This window comes from Syzygium oleosum, unplaced genomic scaffold (assembly GCF_021117445.2).
Source record: "Syzygium oleosum isolate NSW1041296 unplaced genomic scaffold, Sole_v2.1 Sole_v2.10, whole genome shotgun sequence".
In the NCBI taxonomy this organism is placed as follows: Eukaryota; Viridiplantae; Streptophyta; class Magnoliopsida; order Myrtales; family Myrtaceae; genus Syzygium; species Syzygium oleosum.
This window is the reverse complement of record NW_026607494.1, coordinates 617,944-640,971: the sequence shown is the minus strand read 5'-3', so window position 1 is coordinate 640,971 and position 23,028 is coordinate 617,944. Positions and strand designations below refer to the sequence as shown.

The window sequence follows — 23,028 nt, the reverse complement described above, 5'->3', positions numbered from 1 at the left end:
ACAACCTTACTTGTATAAACTAATGTGGCAGTTGTTAACCGTGACCCATCTAGTTACAAAAATAATTAAATTTCACGCCAAGTTCATGTATTGTTTCATTTTGAACACGATTAGCGGTAAGCATAAATCCGTACGTGCTAATTTTTACGATATTCACTAATGAAAAATCATAGAAGCCAGATGTAAGTTGCAGTGACATGATCTTTGGCTAAACAAATATCGCATGCAAATCTCATCGACAATTCCATCGTATACTTGATTTGTTTAAATCCTACCAATTTATGCCGAAGTCCTAGGAATCGTCCCTCGTCGTCGAGATTTCTAAGTATCGGAAGATTAAAAAAAACCACCAAGAAAGTAGAAATTCAAACATTCTAAAGCCTTGTATTGATGATGACAAAAAGAAAAAGAGAAACATGTATAACGTATAGCCAGACCCGCTCTTGATCATAAACAAATCAAGACTTGCTTTTTAAGACTATTTCCTATTAGCAAGATGGTCGTTAGAAATCCCAGGGCGCTGTAATCTGCGGAGTTCATACGCACCGGATAGTGAAAACTTGAGCCGAGCCCGTTGTATGTACGTCTGAGCATGACCTGATCAGAATAGCATTACTGAATCTGTTCTCACGGGGAGATTCTGAGTGGATCGCGAGGGAAAAGAGAGGTTTTCCTGATATTGTTGAGACCGCAGAAGAGCATAACGACCCGCTCCAATCCCACTCCGAAGCCCCCGTGTGGAGGTGCTCCATACCTGCACAAAATCACCATTGTAATGTCTCGCCATAATGGAGAGGAATAATCACGCGCAGCTTGATCAACTAGCTGACCAAGTACCGCATATGGATCATCAAAACTGTGATAAGCTGACTCAACCATTGCATCAATGACGGCAAAAGAAACCGACTGTTTTTAGGAGAAGGATGATCAAACTGGATTACCTGAAAGAGTCGATATACGTTTCAATGGTCTTCACATCAATTCCATTTGCCTCTGCACGCTTTGTAAGAAGTTCAGGAACATGGACACGCTGAGCTCCTGATATAATCTCCTCGCCTGGGACAAAATGATACAAATCAGAAGTTAGCAATTGAATAAGGGTTGAATGCAAGGATTGTAGGTCAAAAGAGACTCCTATGGGCAACTCTCAGGCATCTAGCACAATCATGTGACGAGACATCAGATTTACTGGGGAAGGGCCACGAGATGCGATTTTATAATAGAGGCCATGCAAAAGAGAAAGGAGAAGCCTGAGAATCCATGGAAGAAGTTCTGAACCATTGGGAGTTATGGAAGATATATCTCTATATATGACTTCATGGTATATAAAGAATCAATGCAACACATGGTTCTCCTGAGAGTTCAAGCCTTCCCATCCAACCAATTCCCTCCCTATGTTTCTTTTCGAACAATTTGAATATGCATTTTAAACAATTTCAAGCCAACCGTAAGGCCAATAATCACATACTCTAAGGCATAACTCCCAAACTATCAATCAAAGAAAATTTGCTGAAGGTATAGACTGGCCGAAAACTTTACCTCTAATAAAAACATCAAATGAATTACTGTAGGCAGGATCATCATAGCATGGCATGGTGTAGAATGGCCTAACAGCCAAAGGATAGCGGTGAAGTATATAGAACTCGGTGCCATACCTAAGGATAAAAGAAAGCTTGGTAAGCTAATCATACCCAAAGGTAATTGCAATAACAATCAGAACCTAACTTAGAACTTCAGGCACATCAAAGAATATTAAACTTATTACTTCTCTAGAACCAGCTGTCCCAATTTTCTCTCTACTTCGGTGTTCAAGTCACCAAAAGGATCAATCTCAATGCCAGCATCCTGTACAAGCATAGTAATGTCAGAGCAGCAAGGGGAAAAAATTTAGCACATAATAGGGCACCTACTTCAAGAGCACTCATCCACAAACCAGCAACTGTTACAAAACTATATAGTAATGTAACCAACATTCAACCTCAAGGATTTTGGACCAAAAGCAATTAGTGTCAGGATGCTACTGACTTTAAGTATTCGATTTGTACGTTGATGCGATCTATGCATGCTATTAGACAATAAAATGACTCCATATACTCGAAGCACTCATTCCCAGGAAGACAAGAAATCAAACTCCAAACAACAATAAATAAAAAGTAACCAACCCTCTGTTGACCAGATAAATCTCAATCTGAGAGCGCTTCTTTAGATTTAGTTAATGATAAGAGCTTCCTGCTGAATGGACATGAGTTTCCCTACACAATCTACAGTAAAATTCACTAATTGGTTGACCAGGTTGCTGCTTACTGGTATATGACCTACAACGAGAGGGACTGGGTCCAGATTGGCACACTTTACTCCAGAGCTTTTGTGCGTGAGTGTGCTTGGGGGGATGACCTTGCCATTGAATCCCAATGCCATCAACTATGTAGCCAGTGAAGCATTGCAAGGGAACCACCAAGGAAGGTGGCAGGGTTGCTGGTTTCCAGAAAGTAGAGTCATAGAGGGCAAAATTGGATTTATGAAGGCCACATATGGGTAAAGCGGGAAAACTGAAAAATCCATTAATTCCCTTCAATTTGCATTCCGAAAATATTAAAATACCAACGCATTTCAGGCCCTGCATTGAGAATTTTGGAGTAAAAGAACTTCATATTTCTCTTGCACTCCAAATAGACTCTCCAAATAGGTATTGAGTCCCTAGATGCTGGAGAGATGCCTATGATTGTGGCTATGGACCTACACATCAAGGAACGTGCTCTAAGTAGTTGATGATACCTAAACTACCCAAATCTACTTGACCTAGTCAACAATCAGCCCCAGCCCCCAATGTACACGTGCATGGCATATCGTTGTAAATATCACTTTCTTGTGGTTACTCTTCCAACAGAACAAGTCATCAGGTAAGAGGAGTGCTACCACAAACAATCGGTTTCATTTAGAAGCAACAAACAAAAAATCAGTAAGAGAACTCGTGCTCCTACTTTTACAGCCATGATATAGAAGTGCCAGTGAATCGATATGTTGCCACTCTATCTGTTCTTTTTTATTTTTAATATGGGCGGTTATATAGCTGCCGAAATTTTTTTCCTCACCTTGAGCATTTGAACACCTTCTTGAAAGTTAAGCCGCAAGGTCTTTCTCAAGTACTGCAAGCAATTAAAAGTTACTGTCATGAGTTGCACTATTTTTGTAATCATTACATAATGTTCAGAGGATTGCTAAAAAAAAAAGACCATATTATAACCTTCAAAGGTTCAAAGGGGTATTGTCTTCCAATAGCTTCAAGTTCTTTCTTGCAACTTGCATTCAACGAGTCAAACATTGTAACGAACAACTTGTCCACAATGTCCATTACCTGCACATAAAAGTCTAGTTCATTGAACTGAACTAAAGCATGAGATAATTGAAAAAGTATCCAATCCTACCTCACAATAGTGCTTCTTAATCTCCATTTCAACATCAAGGCCAGTAAATTCACACAAATGCCTATGTGTGAAGGAGTCTTCTGCCCTGAAAACAGGGCCAATCTCAAAAACACGCCCAAAGTCACCACAAATGGCCATTTGCTTATGAAGCTGAGGTGACTGCGCCAGGCATGCGGGGCGCCCTTTATAGTCCAGTTTAAAAACAGCAGAACCTCCTTCACTGGATCCAGCTATCAGTTTCGGCGTATGGATTTCAATAAAGTCTTCAGATAACAAGAACTGGCTAAAAATCTGCCCAATGCGGAATCATATAAATTCAGATGATAGACTCAAAACAAACATAAATTGCAAACTAGGAGGAACATTGGCCGCTTAACGCATAAGTGCCAGCGCATCAGCATTTTAAGAAATTGGACTATCAGTCATATGGAGATTGGAGACTACAAAAACAACCCGTTCACACAAAAACAAAGGAAAAAGACTTCCGGTGTCTCTTTCACCCCTCCACCATGTTTTGAAACATTTACTCCTCAATGACTGGAGGAAACTATTTCCTAATTCTACCTTTTGCATCTAAACATCTTGCAGTTATGTACTACACGTACTGAAAAGAAAGCAAGTCTAAATAATGCCACCTCATTCCTTCTATGGATTAGTTGTTGATTTAGGCACGGTTTGTGGAAGAGGGGACAAAACAAATGCAATGAATTTTGTGGAAGAGGGGACAGAACAAATGCAATGAATTTGTTCAATTTCGTCAGGAATGGGGTATGGGGAAGCTCACATTGCTAACTTGACTCTGGATTCGAAAGATCCCTTGATTAGCAGGCGTGCGTATGTCGAGGACCCTGAAATTCAACCTCGTGTCCTGATTGACACGAACGAGCTGCTCTCCGGCCTGCAGATTTCGCAAAACACAAGAACATAAACAGGAGACTCTAGCCTTCACTAAAGTCCAGATATGAAACGATCATCAGCGAGATGGATACCTGAAGAGCCTTCTCGATTTCGGCTTCGCTGCGAGCGGCGTCCTCGAGGTTGATGGGGAGAGTGGGCAAGGCCTTGTTGACGCAGTAGATCCTGCTGACCTGAATCTCCACCTGCTGGGAAGCCCCCTTGATGGGGGACGACGGCACGGTGAGGGAGCCGTGGACGTCGACGATGGACTCGCGGTTCAGGGAGGCGACGAACTTCACCATCTGCCTGCTGACCAGTCCCTCCTTCTCCGTCACCACGCACTGCACCGTGAATCCCTTCTCCCGCACCACCACGAAGGCCATCTTCTTCCCCACCGCCCTTATCGTCTGGGCCCTCCCCCTCACCACCACGGTCCTCCCTTCCATCTCCCCCGCCAGCGCCCCGACCTGCGTGTACGGCTCCTGCACCTCCTCCTTCGACTGCAGCTCCGGCAGCGGCACCTCCCCGTACTTGTCCGCCAGGGGATCCGCCTCCTCCGGCGCCGGCGCCGCCGCCGCGACGGCGGACGAGGCCTCCTGGCGGCGGCGGAGCTTCTCCAGCTTGGCCTCCCCCTTCTTGGCGGCGGCCTTCTTGCTGGCCTTGGGCTGCTCCAGCGGCGGGGCCTCCGCTTCCGACGACATGGCGAAGAAGCGCGGCAGCGAAACTACGAGCGAGAGAGAGAAGAGGGTGAACAAAAGCCAAAAAAAAACCTAAATGGCCTTCGACCCACGCTGAGCAGTGCGCAGCGGTTTTCCCTTCTCTCCCGATGGCCGGCGAGGCAAAACCGTAATTTTCCTGAAGATAGAATTCACGACGAAGAATAGTCTTAAACCTCGTGTGCTTTGACTCCCGAAACGTGGCAAACGCGGCAACCCGATCTTAAATATAATTTTTCAGAATTTGTGCGATGAAGTTTTTAGTCTCGGCATCGACGGTACGAAATTTGGGCCGATGTCACGAAAAACTCTAAATTGATACAGTTATTATGAATTTGTCTTAAATTAATTTTTTAATCATTAAATATCACAAATTGATACACCCGTAACGAATTCGAGAAAATGAAAACACTTTGGGCTCTTATTTGACACAAACTCCGTTTCAGGGCCTTATTTGAGAAAATGAGAGCATTTTGGACCCTTATTTGAAATTTTCCCGAAAATAAAACATTTTTTTTTAATGTTGTGACGTTATTTGAAAGGTTTTGACACCGAAATCAATATCGTACAATAATTCTATATTAATATTATCCTGTTCCTATTCATAATGTACTTAGCAAGGGTAAGCAATCGGGTCGGTTCACGAGGCGTCGGTCCCGTTCGCGCTTCCAAAAATCAGAAATCGGTCTTGATCGTTTCGGTTCCCAATTCTATACCAAGAATTGGTTGATTCTACCTGGGTTCCTAAAACTTGGAACCAAATCGGTTCAAACCGGTTTACCCTGATCTCTTATGAACTTTTTTGTAACTTCTTTTAATAAAATAGAAAGTATCTGTTGAAGTTGTACACATTTGACACATTATTCTTAAGTAAAAAGAATTGCATCCGTGTTTGACACAAAGCCTAAAAGGATTCTTAATGGATTATGAATTACATGCTTAAAGAAAAACAAAACATGCCATCAATTCCATTAGCCCGTTAAAAAATGATAGGTCTGTATAGTTCATGGGGGGAAATCGGCCCACTCGGAACCGATTACTCTTAAAACTGCGTATTGTCGTCTGGATTTCTAGTCGGGATAGGATTTGATAGGATAGGATTTGAAATTCAAGGGATTTGCTGTATTTTATCTACTGTTTGGTGAATCACGGAAATAAAGCCGGATATTTTCACATCTTACCATGTTCATTACATCATATTAATGTAAACGAATCTAATAATTGCATAAGCGGAGATTATAAAAATTTCTCTCACGACACTCTTACCTATTTCATTTTTATTTGCTTATTTTTATTATTATTTTTGCCTCTCTTTTTTTAATTATTTTGTTTTTTATTTATTTTTTCCCCTTCCATCATTCTCTAATAAATTTTTATTAAATAGCAAGCTATACTAATATACCTAAAAAATATATAAAATATAAATACATTAGTATTGATTTATATATGAAATTTATATGACAAGATATAAATAAATTTTGAATATATAAATAAAAATAAGAATAAATAAAAAACGAAATTATTGTTATTTTGAATTTTTTATATTAAAATTCATATACTATTTATATTCAAATATTATTTTAATTTTATTAATTTAACAAGTTTTTTATTCGACAAAATGAACTTTTATATTATGAATATTAGAAATCCTATCCACCTTTATCTCACCTCCCTCGTGAGATAATTTTATCCGGGCTATATCCCTCCTATATCCGATTTTATCTTATCTTGGGCAGACACCAAGCACGGGATAGGATAAAATTTATCCTATCCCGAATTTTATCCCGACCACCAAACGTAGCCTAAGCCCTAATAAGATCAATAGTTTTAAGGGGGGCGTATTTTGATTCGTGAAACCGTGCATCGCACGTGACTTTAGCTGGGCTCGGAACTAATAAAAGGCGGAAGGGCCCACACCTGTGTTCTGCGCGGGAATGAAATCGACACCCTCCCCTCCCTTCTCTCTCTACCCCTGTCTCTCTCTCTCTCTACAATTTGATTTCACCGCCATTGAAGGAGTCGCGCTCTTCCTCGTCTCGGAGTCGCTTCAACACTTGACGCCGCCGCCGCCGCCGCCGCTCGTTCTTCAGGTAAAAACCCTGATTCCCAACAATCGTTTGTCGTCAGGTTTCGTCGAGTGACTCAACCCTGCATGCATTAGTTCGAACCCTTTCCCCCAATTCGATTCAGCTCTTACGAACCGGCTTTTGCCCTCGCCTCCTTTTGGCTCCTCTATTGATGCGGGGTGGTTCCCCGTGTGTTGTGCACTTTGCTGCGGGGATGTGGAAAGGACTTGATTTTTGGAACTGGGTTTTCGATCTGTTGCTCTTCTCGTCCGGTTCTCGGGGTTTCCGCATGCGAAATCGGAAGAAGAAATGAGATGCGCGCTTGGGCTAGCTTGTGGCCGTCCTCCTATGGCTTTGCGTGTCATGTTTCAGTGTGCTCGATGTGGGCCGGTAAGATCGAGGTTTTTCCTGGCGCAATCTGTGGTTTCCGCCTTAACTAGGTCGTCGAAGCTTAGGGTCCGAGTCTTTATTCTCAATTCTGGAGGCTCATGGGGTTGGTCCGGTTTGTCGTTGGTTTTAAAGAAACGATCACAGTTTGTGCTGATAGAATGTGTCGACCCCCATGCTTATTTATGTAGTCTTCTCTATGGGCTGTAAGCTCTTAGCTTGTTAGAGAGCCGACTGTCGTTTGCTCCGCATATTAGATAACCTTCCATCAGTTATATTACGGGTTAATCGCTATTGGAATTTCAAATTTGTTTTCTCTCTCACTGCTGGTTTTGATCTCGAAAAAAATTACGAGCCGGAGCAGCTGAAGTGACGGTCTGTTGAGCGATCTTGTAGCAGTACCAAAGTGAGGAAATATGAAGTAGGACTTACTTTTGGGGTTCCGGGACGGCTTTCTTCTTATGTTTTCCTACTTTGCGTAATTAAACCCTGGCGTGCACATCAGTAGGCTCATCATAATCATGCATTCTACAGTGGTAGATGTAATAGTAGGTGAAGCTCTCTTGAGAGGCTTCTAAATGAGGTTCCCGTGTTCAGTTGCAGAGCTAGTCATGGATACGTCAAATCCGGCGGTTTTTGTGAATGCTGAGTTGCTTGGTAGGTATGTTGGACGGAAGGTCCGGGCAGTAATTCAGGTTATTCGAAATGATGGCACGGCGGTAATTGGAAAATCTACTGATGAGAAGCAGATGATCGTAAAGGGCTTGCCGCCCTCTCAACTCACAACTTTTGTTGAGGTTATTGGAATTGCTGATGGTCAAAATTCCATCACTGCTGATAAGTGGACCAACTTTGGCGATAATTTCGGTATGCTTTTTTCTTCGTTTTTTTCTTTGCACTAATTTGTTGTCTCTGTTTGATCAATTAGTCCCTTTTGCATTAAGAAGGAAGGTCAATGCTTTAGTGAAGTGAAGTTAAAATTTTAGTAATAGTGGAGAGCTAGTAGTCGTGGTCTCTCTTCATATCAACTTTATCTGAAATTCCGAAGGTTACTTGGGTAAAAATTGGGTAAAAGAATCCATATAACCAGTTCCTCTCCAGACAAATGTCCTAGTCATTATGACATTGACCAACCTTTCGAAGCCTTGTAGCATAACCATCCTTACAATTGCAAATGAGCTCTCCATAGCATGTAAACACTAAGGTCTGCTTTGTTGTGAAATGGGATATGTATGTTGTTGAGTCGAAACCTTTGAATAGTTAGGTGAAAATGAATGCACTTGAGCTCCTCTACTTTTTCAGTTGTTAAGAACAAGAAATGTGGCCCTCATTTAGTTTCACTTAGCAGAAAGCTGATTGTTCCTTGCCAAGAAAATAAAAAAACAACCCAAACATAGGATTTTTTACAGTTTTACTATCCTGTTGCATTAGCAATGCCGGTTTTGGCAACCTTTTTTCATTGATAGTGGAAACGATCCCTTTATTCTCTTCTGTAAAAGGTGTTTGAGTAGGTCTTGATCTATATTTAGGTTTTTTCTTTGTCCGACTCTGCTGGTTGATTTATGTTTAGCTGTGGGATCATTACAAATGTTTGCGAGTTAGATAGGTGTCCATTTAGAATGAAAGTGTTCCATTCAAATCTGTTTTGGGTAACATTAGGTTGCATATTGATTGAAATGAAAATCGGTCAGTTGATACTTAGTTGTTGGGGCATCTCTAAATTTCTGGAGCACCCTTATTGCTTCCCAGTGACTAGTAAGCTGAACACTTAACTGGCTGAGGATTTGTACATGTAAATTCTGCTCACCAGTCACTGATGTCCATGCCAAAACATATAAATCATTTATGCTGCATTGTACGTCTCTGTAGACTTTTGATGCGAGTTTCATTATTTTTTTATCAACTTTCCTATTCTTTGCCAGACACTTTTACTTACAACAAACTTTGTCAACTTGCAAATGGCGAATACCAACACCTTTTTCTTTGAGGTGCTATGAGATCCCTGCAGGTGAAGCTCAAAGGTTTCTGCTGTATCACACATGCTAGGAGCGATGAAAGCTTGAATGATGTGAGTCTGCTGTATTTGTTATGATCTCTTTATTGTAGAAAGCTTTAGGTAGTTCTAAGTCATGCGGTATGATGCCCGCCCAGTCGATTGCAAACATATTTTACCTTCCCTTGATGCCAGGGTTTAATTTCTATCAGAGATTACCTATGTTTTGAATTCATCAGAAATGCAGTTGACATGTTCCTGAGCCTATCTTTGATGCTCAGAGGTGAGAGTACTTTTGTTAGGTTGTTGAAGATGGATAAGGTAGGTAAGAAGTAAAATTCCCTTGGATTTGCATTTTTGCCCACCTATATCTGTGGATAACCCTATTAATTGGCTGCATTAATAGCTGACGATTTACGCAGTAGCTATCTTGTTATTTGGGATCATTGGTATTTGGTTGCGCCTAATTGCTATTTGGTAATCTGTCATTTTGGACTTCTACAATAATGCCCGTTTAAACTTTTCAAAAGCAGAAAAGTACTTTCAAAACATTATCTGACTTTTAAAAATTACGAAAAAGTTATATGTGAATTTACGTGTCAATAGCATATTTACGTTGTAAAAGAGAAAAAAATTAGTAAAAATCAATCCAGAACAGGCTTTTCTGCTTTGAGGCTTAATTTTGTGTGGGCGCGTCATGCAAGCTTCTTCCTTGGGCCTACTTTCCCTGTCTAGGCCTGGCCCATCCTCTAAAGCCCACAGTTAGGCCCATTGCCAATCCCTGATCTTTTCAAGCAAACTATTCCTCGAATTATGCAAATGCGATTGTAGAAATGTCCATGTGATTGTGTTGAACCAGACTCTGTAGCAACTTTTCCTAATAACACATCGTTAAAGGAATTCGAAATGTGGAGAAAATTGTTTGATGCCTATAGGTAGATACTTAATTAATGGAGGTCATTAATCAATGTTAAAAATCTCATATCATCTTGGGTATTAGCGAATTGCAAACTTACACTTTAGTATGCAAAGAAACTCATTCGAGTTACTGATTCACGTACATAGCTCTTGAAAAGTTACTAATCGATGTGGTTATCTTATTTCATGTTCTTACTATTATATTGAAGCTTTTATACTTGCAGTATTAGCATTATCCCAGTTACAGGAGGCATATTGGACATCGCATACATCTTCGATTTCACATCCTCTATAGCTGTACTGCGATGCTGGTGAAAAACTTTGATACAATCCCAGATTAGCATGATACATATTAAAGTCATATCAGTTCGGATAAACTACAACAAAAAGTGAATAATTTCGTATTGGCAACTAGCAAATAGCGGGAAAAGTGTTAGAAAAGTCTTAAATAGCCTTCGACCCATGCTAAGCAGTGTGCAACATTTTTCCTTCCCTCCTGTTGGGCAAAATCGTAATTTTGTGGGAGGAAGAATTCAGGGCAAGAATAGTCTTAAACCTCATGCGCTGAGTCCTGAAACGTGTCAAACACGGCAACCCGATCTTAAATATATTTTTCATAGTCTTTTTTTTTGGTTGAATATCTTTCTGAGTTTGTGCAATCAACTTTTAGACTGTGAATGATAACCATTTCATTTTTTTTTTTCTGTTCCTGGAAACAGGTTTGGAACAGAAATCCGTTTGGTAACGCAATTCATTTTTCTATTTCTGGAACAAATTTTGATTTCAGAAATAGGTTTGGAATATAAATAAAAAGTAAAAATTTTCTACTTTTCTATTTCTGGAACAAAAATGAGAAATAAAAATTATTCTCATTGCTCGCCCTCGCTATTAGTCAGTCGCCCACCCGCCGCCCATCGTTGCCCACCTGCCGTTTGCCACCTCCCACCGTCCGTAGACTGCCTCCCGCCACTGGCCACCGCCTCTCACCGCCGCCCTCCTCTCACCATTGCCCACCTCCCGCTGTTGCCCTCCTCTAGCCACGGCCCGCCTCCCCTCGCTGCCTACTTGCCGTTCATTGCCTTCGGCCGTCGTCCCCCATCGCCCACCGCCGTGGGCCACCAGTCGCCTCCTGCCTCCGCCCTCCTCTCGCCACCGCCCACCTGCCGTTCGCCACCTCCGACCGTCGTCCCCCGCCGTCCACCGCCGTGGGCCACCAATCGCCTCCACGCTGCCGCCCACCTGCCATTCGCCTCCTCCGGCCGTCATCCCCCACCGCCGACTGCTGTGGGCCACCAGTCACCTCTTGCCACCACCCTCCTCCAGCCGCCGCCGCCCACCTGCCGTTCGCCGACTTCAGTCGTCATCCCCAGCCGCCTACCGCCGTCGGCCGTCACCTGCCTCCCGTCGTTACTCGATGCCGGCCGCCTCTTGCTGCCATCCTTCGCATTGGCCGCGCCGCTGTTTGCCATTGCCTCCCGCTGGCCGCCTGCCTGCCGTCCGCCACCCACTAGCCATCCACTCGCTAGTCGCCCAAGAGAGAAATTTTATGCCATTATCAAACAGAATTTTGTTTCGGGAACATAAATTTTGTGTCGTTATCAAACGCGTAATTTTACTCGGAAACTCATTCATGGAATAGAAATAAAAAAAATCTATTTCTGGCCATAAATTGATTTTTGAAACATAATGGTTGTTATTCACACCCTTAGTCTCGCCATCGATGTTACGAAATTTTGTCACTCGTTATGGCATGACTTGTAACAAAAAAAAAAAAATCCCGTTGTCGATGTATTATTATTCAGGGCGATAATAGGTTGGGAAAACTCTAACAAAAGTTTTGAACTAATTGTACTAGTGCCACCTTTTGCTCTGTGCCAATTCAGTCATCCAAGTTAATTTTGGGCGGATATTATTGACTTGAATGTCAGATGGCCTATGTGACAATGTCAGCGCTGACGTTGACAATTTTTAATAATATTTTTATTTATTATATTTTCTATTTTTTCCCTTTTTCTATTTTTTTTTTTCCTTTTTTCCTTTTATCGGTGACCGACCACAAGCGATGGTCTGGAGCTGGCCTTGCCTAGGCGAGAGTCACCATTGCTGCCCAAATGCGAGGCTCGGCCAGGCAATGGCGAGCCCTGGCAAAGGCTCCACTTGCCAGATCTGGTAAGGCCGGCCCTTGCCCAAGCCAGGGCAACCTCAAAAAGTGTCGCTTGGAGAGGTTTGCCTCGCCAAATTTGGAACCGAATCGGTTCAAACCGGGTTACTCTTATCTCTTAGTACCTTTTTATTAATTCTTTTGTTAATATAGAAATTATTTGTTGAAATTGTACATGTTCAACATCTTATTCACAAGTAGAAAGAATTGTATTCATATTCAGCACAAGCATGCTATATATATATAAGGGATAAGTTTACTAGAAATCATAAAATTTGTCATAAAAGTGCAATTGAGTTTTAAAACTTTCAAAAAATGAAATCAAGTCCTAAAACTTATCAAATTAGTGCAATCGAGTTATAAAATTAACACCGTCAATTTGTCTAACGGAAAATGTTGATGGGGCATTTTTAAATTAAATTCTTTCTTCCACGTGGCATTTTTACTATTTTTTTATTTAATATTTAAATTAAATTAAAAAACTAAAAAAGCTAAAAGTTTATTTAAAAAACAACAATGAAAAAGAAAAAGAAAAAGAAAAAAAAGGGGAGGCCTCGTTGGTGAGGTGCTGCCCATTGCCAGCCTCAGGTAAGAGCCAAAGAGGCATCGCTTGGGGTTGGCGAGGCTCGCCGGGCCCTAGCAAGGGCCGGAGAGGGATCATCCAGATCTGAGCATGCCTTGCGAGCCTCAGGTAAGCCAGATTTAGGCAACCCTCGTCGTGGGGCCAGCAACCTCCAGCAATGGGCGGTGGCAGTAGCGCCCTGCCGGCGAGGCCTCCCCCTTTTTTTTTCATTGTTGTTTTTTTAAATAAAGTATTCGTACTTTTTAGTTTTTTAATTTAATTTAAATAAGATTTGAAGAAAAAAAAATACCACATGGTATAGATAAATTAATTTAAAAAATTCATGTCAGCATTTTTCGTTAGATAAATTGACGTTGTTAACTTTAGGATTTGATTGTATCAATTTGACAAATTGTAAAATTCGAATAAACTTTGGACTTAATTGTACTTTTGCAATAAATTTTAGGACCAAGTTCATTTATTCTAATATATATATAACTCTCGTGTTCTGCGCGGGAACGAAACCGAGACTCTCCCTCCATTCTCTCTCTCTCTCTCTCTCGAATTTATTTTGGCCGCCATTTAAGGAGTCGCGCTCTTCGTCCTTCTGGAGTCGCTTCAAGACTTCACACCGCCGCCGCTCGATCTTCAGGTAAAAACCCCCATTGCCGACCATCGTTTGTGATTACGTTTCAACTGAGTAGTTCAAATCTGCAAGCATTCGTCGAACCCTTTCCCCAATTCGATTCAACTCTCATGAATCGGCGTTGCCCTCTTCTCTTTTCGCTCCTCAGTTGACGTGGGTGGTTCCCATGTGCTACGCACTGGCTGCGGGGATGTGAAAGGGCTTGATTTTTGAACTGGGTTTTCGATCCTGTTGTCGTTCTTGGCTTCTCTCTCGGCTTTAATTCGGGGTTTCTGCATGCGAAATCGGAAGAAGAAATGAGATGCGCTTGGCTAGCTTGTGGCCGTCCTATGGATTCGTGTGTCGTGTTCGGTGTGCTCGATGTGGGTCGGTAAGATTGAGGTTTCTCCTGGCGCAATCTGTGGTTTCTGCCTTAGCTAGGTCGTCGAAGCTTAGGGTCCGAGTCTTTATTCTCGATTCTGGGGGCTCATGGGGTTGGTCCAATTTGTCCTTGGTTTAAAAGAAGCACATCAGTTTGTGGTGATAATATATGTTGACCCCCATGCTTATTTCTGTAATCTTTCTCTATGGGCTGTAAGCTCTTAGCTTGTTAGAGAGCCGACTGTTGTTTGCTCCGCATATTAGATAAACTTCCATCAGTTACATTACGGCTTAGTCGCAATTGGAATTTCAAATTTGTTCTCTCTCTCATTGCTGGTCTTGATCTCGAAAAAAGTAGCGAGCCGGAGCAGCTGAAGTGACGGTATGTTGAGCGATCTTGTAGCAGTACCAAAGTGAGAAATTTGAAGTAGGACTACTTTTGGGGTTCCAGGACGGCTTTCCTCTTATGTTTTACTGCTTTACGTAATTAAACCCTGGCATGGACATCAGTAGGTTCATCTTGATTGTGCATTCTACAATACTCGATATAATAGCAGGTGAAGCTCTCTTGAGAGGCATCTAAATAAGGTTCCCATGTTCGAGTTGCAGAGCTAGCCATGGATACGTCAAATCCGGCAGTTTTTGTGAATGCCGAGTTGCTTGGTAGGTATGTTGGACGGAAGGTCCGGGCAGTAATTCAGGTTATTCGAAATGATGGCACGGCGGTAATTGGAAAATCTACTGATGAGAAGCAGATGATTGTAAAGGGCTTGCCGCCCTCTCAACTCACGACTTTTGTTGAGGTTATTGGGATTGCTGATGGTCAAAATTCCATCTCTGCTGATAAGTGGACCAACTTTGGTGATAATTTCGGTATGCTTTTCAGCTCTGGAAAATTTCTTAGTTTTTTCCTTTGCACTAATTTGTTGTCTCTGTTTGATCAATTAGTCCCTTTTGCATTAAGAAGGAAGGTCAATGCTCTAGTGAAGTGAAGTTAAAATTTTAGTAATTATGGAGAGCTAGTAGTCGTGGTCTTTCTTCATATCAACTTTATCTGAAATTCTGAATGTTATCTTGGGTAAAAAATGGATAAAAGAATCCACATAACCAATTCCTCTCCAGAAAAAATGTCCCTGTCATCATGACCAACCTTATGAAGCCTTGTCTGCTTACAATTGCAAATGAGCTCTCCATAGCATCTAAACGCCAAGTTCTGCTTTGTTGTGGGATGGTATATGTATGTCGTCGAGTCCAAAACTTTGAATAGTTAGGTGAAAATGAATGCACTTGAGCTCCTCCATTTTTTTCAGTTTTAAGAGCAAGAAATGTGGCCCTCCTTTAGTTTCACTTAGCAGAAAGCCGATTGTTGCTAAGAAAATAAAGCAACAACCCAGATATAGGATTTTTTATAGTTTCACTATCCTGTTGCATAAGCAATGCCGGATTTGGCAGCCTTTGCTCACTGAGAGTGGAAACAATGCCCTGTGCTTGCTCTCTTCTGTAAAAGGTGCTCGAGTAGGTCTTGATCTATATTTAGGTATTTTGTTGTCTGACTCTGCTGGTTGATTTATGTTTAGCTGTGGGATCATTATGAATGTTAGTGAGTTAGGTAGGTGTCCATTTAGAATGAAAATGTTCCGTTCAAATCTGTTTTTGGGTAACATTAGGTTGCATATTGATTGAAACGAAAATCGCTCAGTTGAGGCTTAGGGCATCTCTAAATTTCTGGAGCACCCTTATTGCTTCCCAGTGACTAGTAAGCTGAACACTTAACTGGCTGAGGACTTGTGCGTGCAAATTCTGCTCACCTGCTCACCAGTCACTGATGTCCATGCCAAAGCATATCAATCATTTATGCTGCATTGCATCTCTTTGTAGACTTTTGATGCGAGTTTCATTATTTGTTTTGAACGACTTTTATATTCTTTGCCAGACACTTTTACTTACAACAAACTTTGTCAACTTGCAAATGGTGAATACCAACACCTATTTCTTTGAGGTGCTGTGAGATCCCTGCAGGTGAAGCTCAAAGGTTTCTGCTGTATCACGCATGCTAGGAGCGATAAAAGCATGAATGATGAGCCTGCTTTATTTGTTGTGACCTCTTTAGTGTAGAAAGCTTTAGGTACTGTTAAGTCATGTGTTATGATGCCCGCCCAGTCTATTGCAAACAGATTTGATCTTCCCTTGATGGCAGGGTTTAATTTCTAATAGAGATACCTATGTTTTGAACATGTTCTTGAGCCTCTTTGATGCTCAGAGGTGGGATAACTTTTGTTAGGTTGTTGAAAATGGATAAGGTAGGTAGGAAGTAACATTCCCTTGGATTTGCAATTTTGCCCACCTATATCTGTGGATAACCCTATTACTTGGCTGCATTACTGGTCGATGATTACCTGGTAGCGTTCTTGTTATTTGGGATCATTGGTACTTGGTTGTGCCTAATTGCTATTTGGTTATGTGTAATCTTTGTCATTTTGGACTTCTACAACCATGCAAGTTTAAACTTTTCAAAAGCAAAAAAGTACTTTCAAAATAATGACTTATAAAAATTACGAAAAAAGTTATATGTGAATTTACGTGTCAATAGCATATACGATGGAAAAGATAACAAAATTAGTAAAAATCAATCCAGAACTGACTTTTCTGCTTTGAGGCTTAAGTTTTTGTTGGTTTGTCATGCTAGCTTCTTCCTTGGGCCTACTTTTACTGTCTAGGCCTGGTCCGTCCTTAGGCCCATTGCCAATCCCTGATCTTTTCAAGCAAAAACTAGTCCTCGTATTATGGAGATGCGATTGTAGAAATGTCCATGTGATTGTGTTGAACCGACTCTGTAGCAACTTTTCCTAATAACACATCGTTAAAGGAATTCGAAATGTGGAGAAAATTAAAAATCTCATGTCATTTCAGGTATTTGCGAGTTGTGCGAATTTGAAAAAATATTAAAATATGAAAAGGAAAAAAAATAAAAATAAAAAACTTGAAAAATATTAAAATATTATTAAAAATTGCTCGCGTCAATACTAATTATTCTTTGTAAGCCGGTTGGTATCCACGTCAGCAATATCTGGTTAAAATTAGTCGGAATAACTGAATTAACATTGGGTCAAAAGATTTTTTTATTAAATTGGCATCATTAAAAGGTTTATGACTAAATTAGCACAAATATAATAAGTTTAGAATTAACACTTTTTCCCGTAAATAGCTATCATGTAAAGTGCATTGTATTGTAAATTGTGAGTATAAACTAAAAAAGACGAAGGTGACATTAATTAGTCGAAATACTAGTTTAAGGGTCACTAGCGATCAAACCCATGTACGATGTTGTCTTAGATTGATCATGTCATGGCCTCAACCGAAAAAAAAGTTCATCTAATCCGAGGATTACAACTGTATTAGGCGTGGAAATTCCATAATGTCGACATTGATTAGGTTTCAGCAAGAAAGAGACATTTGATTAGGTAAGTCTTTTGGACGATATCGTCCTAGTTGCCGTATCTTTTCTTCAACGGTCCAAACCCATCAAAAAGGCAAAAGCTACATTTGAGGAAAAAATCTTTTGATCTTGGAACCTTTACATATACTCACAAGTTCCACCGCTCGTTGAGAGTTAGAATAAGTAAAATTCCGTCGCTCATGAACTGCCACTTACATGAAGAAGAAAGATGCTTTTTAAGTAAACGCCAGTTTCCGATTTCTACTGTCAAAATAGGCTGCGTTTTTTTTTTTCCCGTCTTGATGAAACTTACAACATTGTTCTAGCTTCTGCAAGAAATTAGAATTATCAAAGTAGTCGTTCGTTCTAGTAGGAGAGAATGAAAGAGTAATCGTGAAGGGGGTCGGATGGCAAACTAAGCTGATTGGACGTCTAGGTTCACGTGTGAAGGTACAGGTAACTTACGCAAACCGATGAAATCGTATCGTAAAGCATTTCGAAAAGTGATATTATGTTTTCTTCAAATGAACATATCCTTTTTCTTAATGATCTTCTAGGACCCTTTTGAACTTAGAAAGATTACCAATATTCCAAATAAGGAACCCAATCAATCCTAAACTTATTTTATGGATGTCAATTAAGTTTTAACTTTTCCATTTTATCAATTTAGTCCTAAAGTTTTGTGCGAAATTGCATTATAATCCTTCCGGTCAATTCTCGCCGACTGCCCTCGTTAGCGATTTCCGACGAAAATTAACTAGAAAGGACTACATTTGAATTTTAGGCAAGGGTTTATGACTAAATTGGCAAAACCGAAAAGTTTGGGACTGAATTGATATCTTCACAATAAATTTTGAATTATTCGGATAATTTCCGCCACCAAAATATTCACTGAAGATGACAAGACCGACTACTTATCCTTCACACTCGTGAACTTCCACATATATGGAGAAGAGTAATGCTTTTAAGTAAACGCCGTTTTCCAATTTCTGCTGTCAAAATAGGCTGCGTTTTTCCATTTCGATGAAACTTCCAACAGTTTTCTAGCTTCTGCAAGATTTTGGAATTATTAAAGTGGTAGTTCGTTCTATTAGGAGAACATGAAAGAGTAATCACGAAGGGAGTCTTATAAAGGAAAAATCGGCCGATCGGACGCCTAGGTGCATACGTGAAGGTACCGTTCATTTGCGAAAACAAATGAAACGGTGGTCCGGGGTTTGGTTTGGTTATGTTTGGGTAGGGATTGGCGTCCCCCCGCAACGCTCTGTTGGTGCCACAATATTAGATAATTCGTGGATTGCAATTGCCAAAGTAATTTTCTAACACTAGGTGTGATTTTTTCATTTCTCTGGAAATGTATTCTCGGAAGTTCCTTCGTCGTTTTATGCAACGGCCTGACTCCGTGTGTTGTCTGTGTTTTATTGTCTTAAAAATATGCAAACGATGTCGAGTATAATCACGAGTACTAATTGTGATGCGCATACAACTGCAATTAACTCAATAATAACATTTTATCTGATGATGTATGCTTAGGTTTGAAATTGACGGAGCCATGTTATTATTTGGCCGACTTTAATAGGGTATTTTTACACCCGTCAACGGGTGGGTCGGGTCAGGTTTGGGTCGGGTCGAATATGGGTCGACCCATATTCGACCCATTTAACCCATTTTCATACAATGCAAATATAGTGACCCATACCCGACCTGACCCATATTACTAGAACACATTAATATTTTAGGAAAACTCATACCCATCCATTTAATTCACTTTAACCTCTTCACATGTATATGTTATTAGAATAAAAACTCCACATCAAATTAAATAATAAAAACTCCATCCTTAAGATGGACAACGGATTGTGAACTAGAAAATGAAGTAGTTGATGTCAATATGGTAAGTCCAAAGAAAAATCTATCAAAAGAGAATGGGAGCACTTTAACATCCATTACAGAAGCACTCCTGCCAGGACCAAGGTTTCTTGAATTAAACTTGTGCCTCTCATCATGTGAACACGACCGATAACCAACTTCCTGTACATGGGGGAACTAGAGAAATAGAAGACTCCCATGAGTCTGTTGTGCGGCACAAACATATAGGCATAGAAGATGATCAAATCAGTGATCTTGGCGAAGCATCTACAGATTTAGCATCTGGTTGAGCTCGGAGCTACGTGGTATCAGCTTGTTTCCCCTGCTTTTTGACCTGATCATCAACGCATACTACATTCACATCCACCCAGGTTTTGAACACAACCCCCTACGAACACTCCAACCAAAAACTTAGCCAAAAACACGTCCACGAAAGCTCGATTCAGAGGCCTCGGTGCGACAAACAAATTATCATGGTGAGTGAAACTTTCGAACCTGAGATGAGAAACAAGAAGGAGGAAACCAAGAGAATGAGATAAAAGAAAGTATATACACACATCTTCTAGCCAATCAATTGCATTAAATCATGTGAGTAAACCAAGAGAATGAGATAAAAGAAAGTACCTAATGCAAATAGTCTTGAAAGTCGACAATGAGAGACTCGTCATCGAAATCTTCCTCAAGTGGAATTCCAAATAACCAATCTCTGGTGCACAGCTCGGCCTCTACATTTTCAGGCGAAAGGGAACTACGATATTTATTTAGAATGCGTCCTCCAATGCTAAAGGCCGACTCTGAGGCAACAGTAGTGATAGGAATGCTCAATATATCACGGGCCATGAGAGATAACTCGGGATACCGATGTGAATGAGCTTTCCAATAATCAAGGACATTAAGATCCGGGTATTTTTTTCTATCAAGCCTATTCTCCTCCAAATACAAATCCAATTGTGACTTAGTAGATTGCGAGCCAAAGTGTTCACTCTCGAATGCATCATACTCATCAAGATTGTCCCCAATGTTATCAACGATGTCCTCAACTAAAATGTTACCTCGACTAGTTGAAGATGTAAAGCGATCATCTCTCGACGTAGAGGTCACATATTCATCAAAAAGCATATGGAACCTTTCTCGAATGCTCCGTACATATTCCACATGATCATCCATGTCCAACTTCGAATAGCAAAATTCTAACAAGTGTAACTTATAGCGAGGATCTAATATTGCAGCAAAAGATAAGACAACACTATAACACTTCCAATATTTTTCAAACTTCTTTAGCATTGCTATAGCCATAGATCTAATAGCTACATCCTCACTACTCTTCGGCTTTATCAAACGAAACTGGATCTGCCATACTCCATAGAAATACAAATTCGCCGTGGGATATCTAACTCCAGAGAAGAGAGTGGAAATATCATAAAAATGTTGTAGCAAGAATGCAATTTTCTTGGCTCTAACCCAATCCTCAGGTGATGGACATGTGAGAAAGTTACAATCAATTAACTTCAAATGGGAAAATGCATGTTCGAAGACCAAAGCACCTTCAAGCATTAGATACGTAGAGTTCCATCTGGTAGCCACATCTTGACATACCTTTTTACCCGTCTCCAAGCATGATTGTGATATACATTCAGCAAATTTTACTCTTCTCCCTTGTGTAGATCTCACATATTTGACAGAATCTCTAATATTTTGTAATGCTCCATCAATCACCTTTAGACCTTCTTGTACAATGAGATTCAAAATATGCGCCCCACAACGCACATGAAAAAACTGCCCATCACATAACAAAGAGGATCTCATAGAAGGCGTATTTTTCCAAATATCAACCATACTGTCATTATATGATGCATTATCTAACGTAATACTGAAAATCTTCCTTTCAATGCCCTAATCTCTCAACAAAGTAAAAAAAATTTCCAGTAGAATGGCGCCACTATATGGAGGTGGCACATAGGAGAAGCACAACACCTTTGCATGTAATTCCCAATTCTCATCAATGTAATGGGCAGTGACAGTCATATAATGATCCGTTGTGATAGAAGTCCACAGATCAGAAGTCAAACATATTCTGCTCGAAAGTGACACTAAATTTGATTTCAAATTTCTCTTCTCTTTCTCATAAACTTTTACCACATCATTTCTTGCTGTATTTTTTGATATGTGCTTCACATTGGGGTTGAGGTAACTAAGCAACTCTCTAGTAGCCTCATGCTCTACAAAAGAGTAGGTGTAATTGTGTTTGATTATCGCTCTTGCGAGCTTACCTCTAAACACAGCTTGATCAAATCGTTCCGTGGAATCATCAACATTGGCCTCTCGATTGGGACAAGTACTTAAATGACGCAACAAATTTTTTGTCCCATGGCTAGCCATGTAAGTTAGTTCGCACCACTTACACTTGGCCTTTTCCTAGCCATCCTCATCTATGAACTTTTCAAATTCAGACCATACCACAGAAGTGCATCTTTTTGATCGTTTAGAGCAAATAGAGTTATTTTCCTCATCCTCATGAACTAAGGATGCAACTCTACGTCTCTTGGATCGTTCTGTAGTTGAATATTCTTCTTGTTCCTCGTTAGATCTCGACATGTCAACTAATTGGACAAAACCTGAATACAAGAAAAAGAACATTATTCTCATCAGGTCATCACCCTCAACAAACCAAAAACAAAAAACGAGAAAAAGAATGAAGGGGAAAATGGACACCAAAACAACATCCATACGAAAGTATTTCCAAAAAGACGTAGAGTTGAGCCTAAAGGGCATCTGTTGCATAAAACCTTTATCTTTGTAAATGAAAACATGTCAATAAATAACAAAAGCAAGACAACATGCCAAAAGGTATTCACCATCATTGGCTAAGTTGTCCTCTTCGTTCTACCGACATCTGTTAAAAGGTTTGCACTGCCAATTCTACTCTAATCATAGTCCTGATCGCTGCTTTTCTTCCAAAAGTGTGACCTCTGTAGTTTCTGAGCAATTTAAAAATTTGCAATTGTAGTTCGAAATCCACACATTATGTGTAGGAGAATGGGTCAGAAAGGAAGGACCTCTCTATTGCTATGTGACATACAAACATAAAGAATGAAGAGATTTGGAAGAAGAGCATGCATCAGAGAGTTCGTTCAGCTTCCTTTTGTGACAAAATGCACACTACTTCCACAGATCAATTTGCAACTATACGTACACAACCGAGCAGCCTCGCACAGCCAGTAAGCACATAAGAAAAATTGCTTCAAATTGAAAATCCAAGCCAGTACAACAATTCTGAGTATCCCTTGTGTCGTAATGCACTGGATAGGATGAAACATAGTATGTAGACAAGAAGATACACCAAATAAGCATAGCATCTAATCACACATGAAGTCATAGGCAGATGGGTCAATCAATTGAGCTTCCCCAGAATCGGCTTAAGTCGCGCAACATGTGTATAGCTCATACCATGTCAACGAAAAACCCACAAGATGCGAGACTCAAGATGCAGCCATGAACCACCCTCTATTCTATCACAATCAACCCTCTCAGCTATTTTAGGACACTATCATAGAACTTATGGTGGCAGGGCGACGAGCAGACACAAACACAA

At 40.5% G+C, this 23,028-nt stretch overlaps 4 protein-coding genes across 8 annotated transcripts; 2 read left to right on the top strand and 2 right to left on the bottom strand.

Annotated features, from left to right (window-relative positions):
- Positions 1 to 358: 358 nt before the first annotated feature.
- Positions 359 to 5,076, bottom strand: LOC115692413 (aspartate--tRNA ligase 2, cytoplasmic-like). Its single transcript, XM_030619252.2, has 9 exons — positions 4,415 to 5,076; positions 4,210 to 4,323; positions 3,426 to 3,716; positions 3,245 to 3,355; positions 3,093 to 3,146; positions 1,766 to 1,845; positions 1,540 to 1,655; positions 942 to 1,056; positions 359 to 754 (listed from the first exon to the last, which is right to left on the bottom strand). The coding sequence occupies exons 1-9, from the start codon at positions 5,021 to 5,023 to the stop codon at positions 628 to 630; spliced, it is 1,617 nt and encodes a 538-aa protein (XP_030475112.1). The 5' UTR covers positions 5,024 to 5,076; the 3' UTR covers positions 359 to 627.
- Positions 5,077 to 7,007: 1,931 nt separating this feature from the next.
- On the top strand, positions 7,008 to 9,840 carry LOC115692434 (replication protein A 14 kDa subunit B-like). The gene is made up of 3 exons (XM_030619272.2): positions 7,008 to 7,128; positions 8,089 to 8,358; positions 9,414 to 9,840. The coding sequence occupies exons 2-3, from the start codon at positions 8,103 to 8,105 to the stop codon at positions 9,476 to 9,478; spliced, it is 321 nt and encodes a 106-aa protein (XP_030475132.1). The 5' UTR covers positions 7,008 to 7,128; positions 8,089 to 8,102; the 3' UTR covers positions 9,479 to 9,840.
- LOC115692435 (replication protein A 14 kDa subunit B-like) lies at positions 7,011 to 16,461 on the top strand. 5 transcript variants are annotated; one of them, XM_056315456.1, is made up of 3 exons: positions 7,011 to 7,128; positions 14,735 to 15,004; positions 16,065 to 16,461. In XM_056315456.1, the coding sequence occupies exons 2-3, from the start codon at positions 14,749 to 14,751 to the stop codon at positions 16,127 to 16,129; spliced, it is 321 nt and encodes a 106-aa protein (XP_056171431.1). In that variant the 5' UTR covers positions 7,011 to 7,128; positions 14,735 to 14,748; the 3' UTR covers positions 16,130 to 16,461. The 5 variants fall into 5 exon arrangements, with proteins under 5 accessions (XP_056171431.1, XP_030475133.1, XP_056171430.1 ...); XM_030619273.2 differs by lacking the exon at positions 7,011 to 7,128 and adding an exon at positions 13,642 to 13,777; XM_056315455.1 differs by lacking the exon at positions 7,011 to 7,128 and adding an exon at positions 13,647 to 13,777 and having other exon boundaries at positions 14,741 to 15,004.
- Positions 16,462 to 20,060: 3,599 nt separating this feature from the next.
- LOC130139063 (zinc finger BED domain-containing protein RICESLEEPER 2-like) lies at positions 20,061 to 21,272 on the bottom strand. Its single transcript, XM_056315287.1, has one exon. It carries the CDS (start codon positions 21,270 to 21,272, stop codon positions 20,061 to 20,063), a length of 1,212 nt encoding a protein of 403 aa, XP_056171262.1.
- Between the last annotated feature and the right edge of the window lie 1,756 nt (positions 21,273 to 23,028).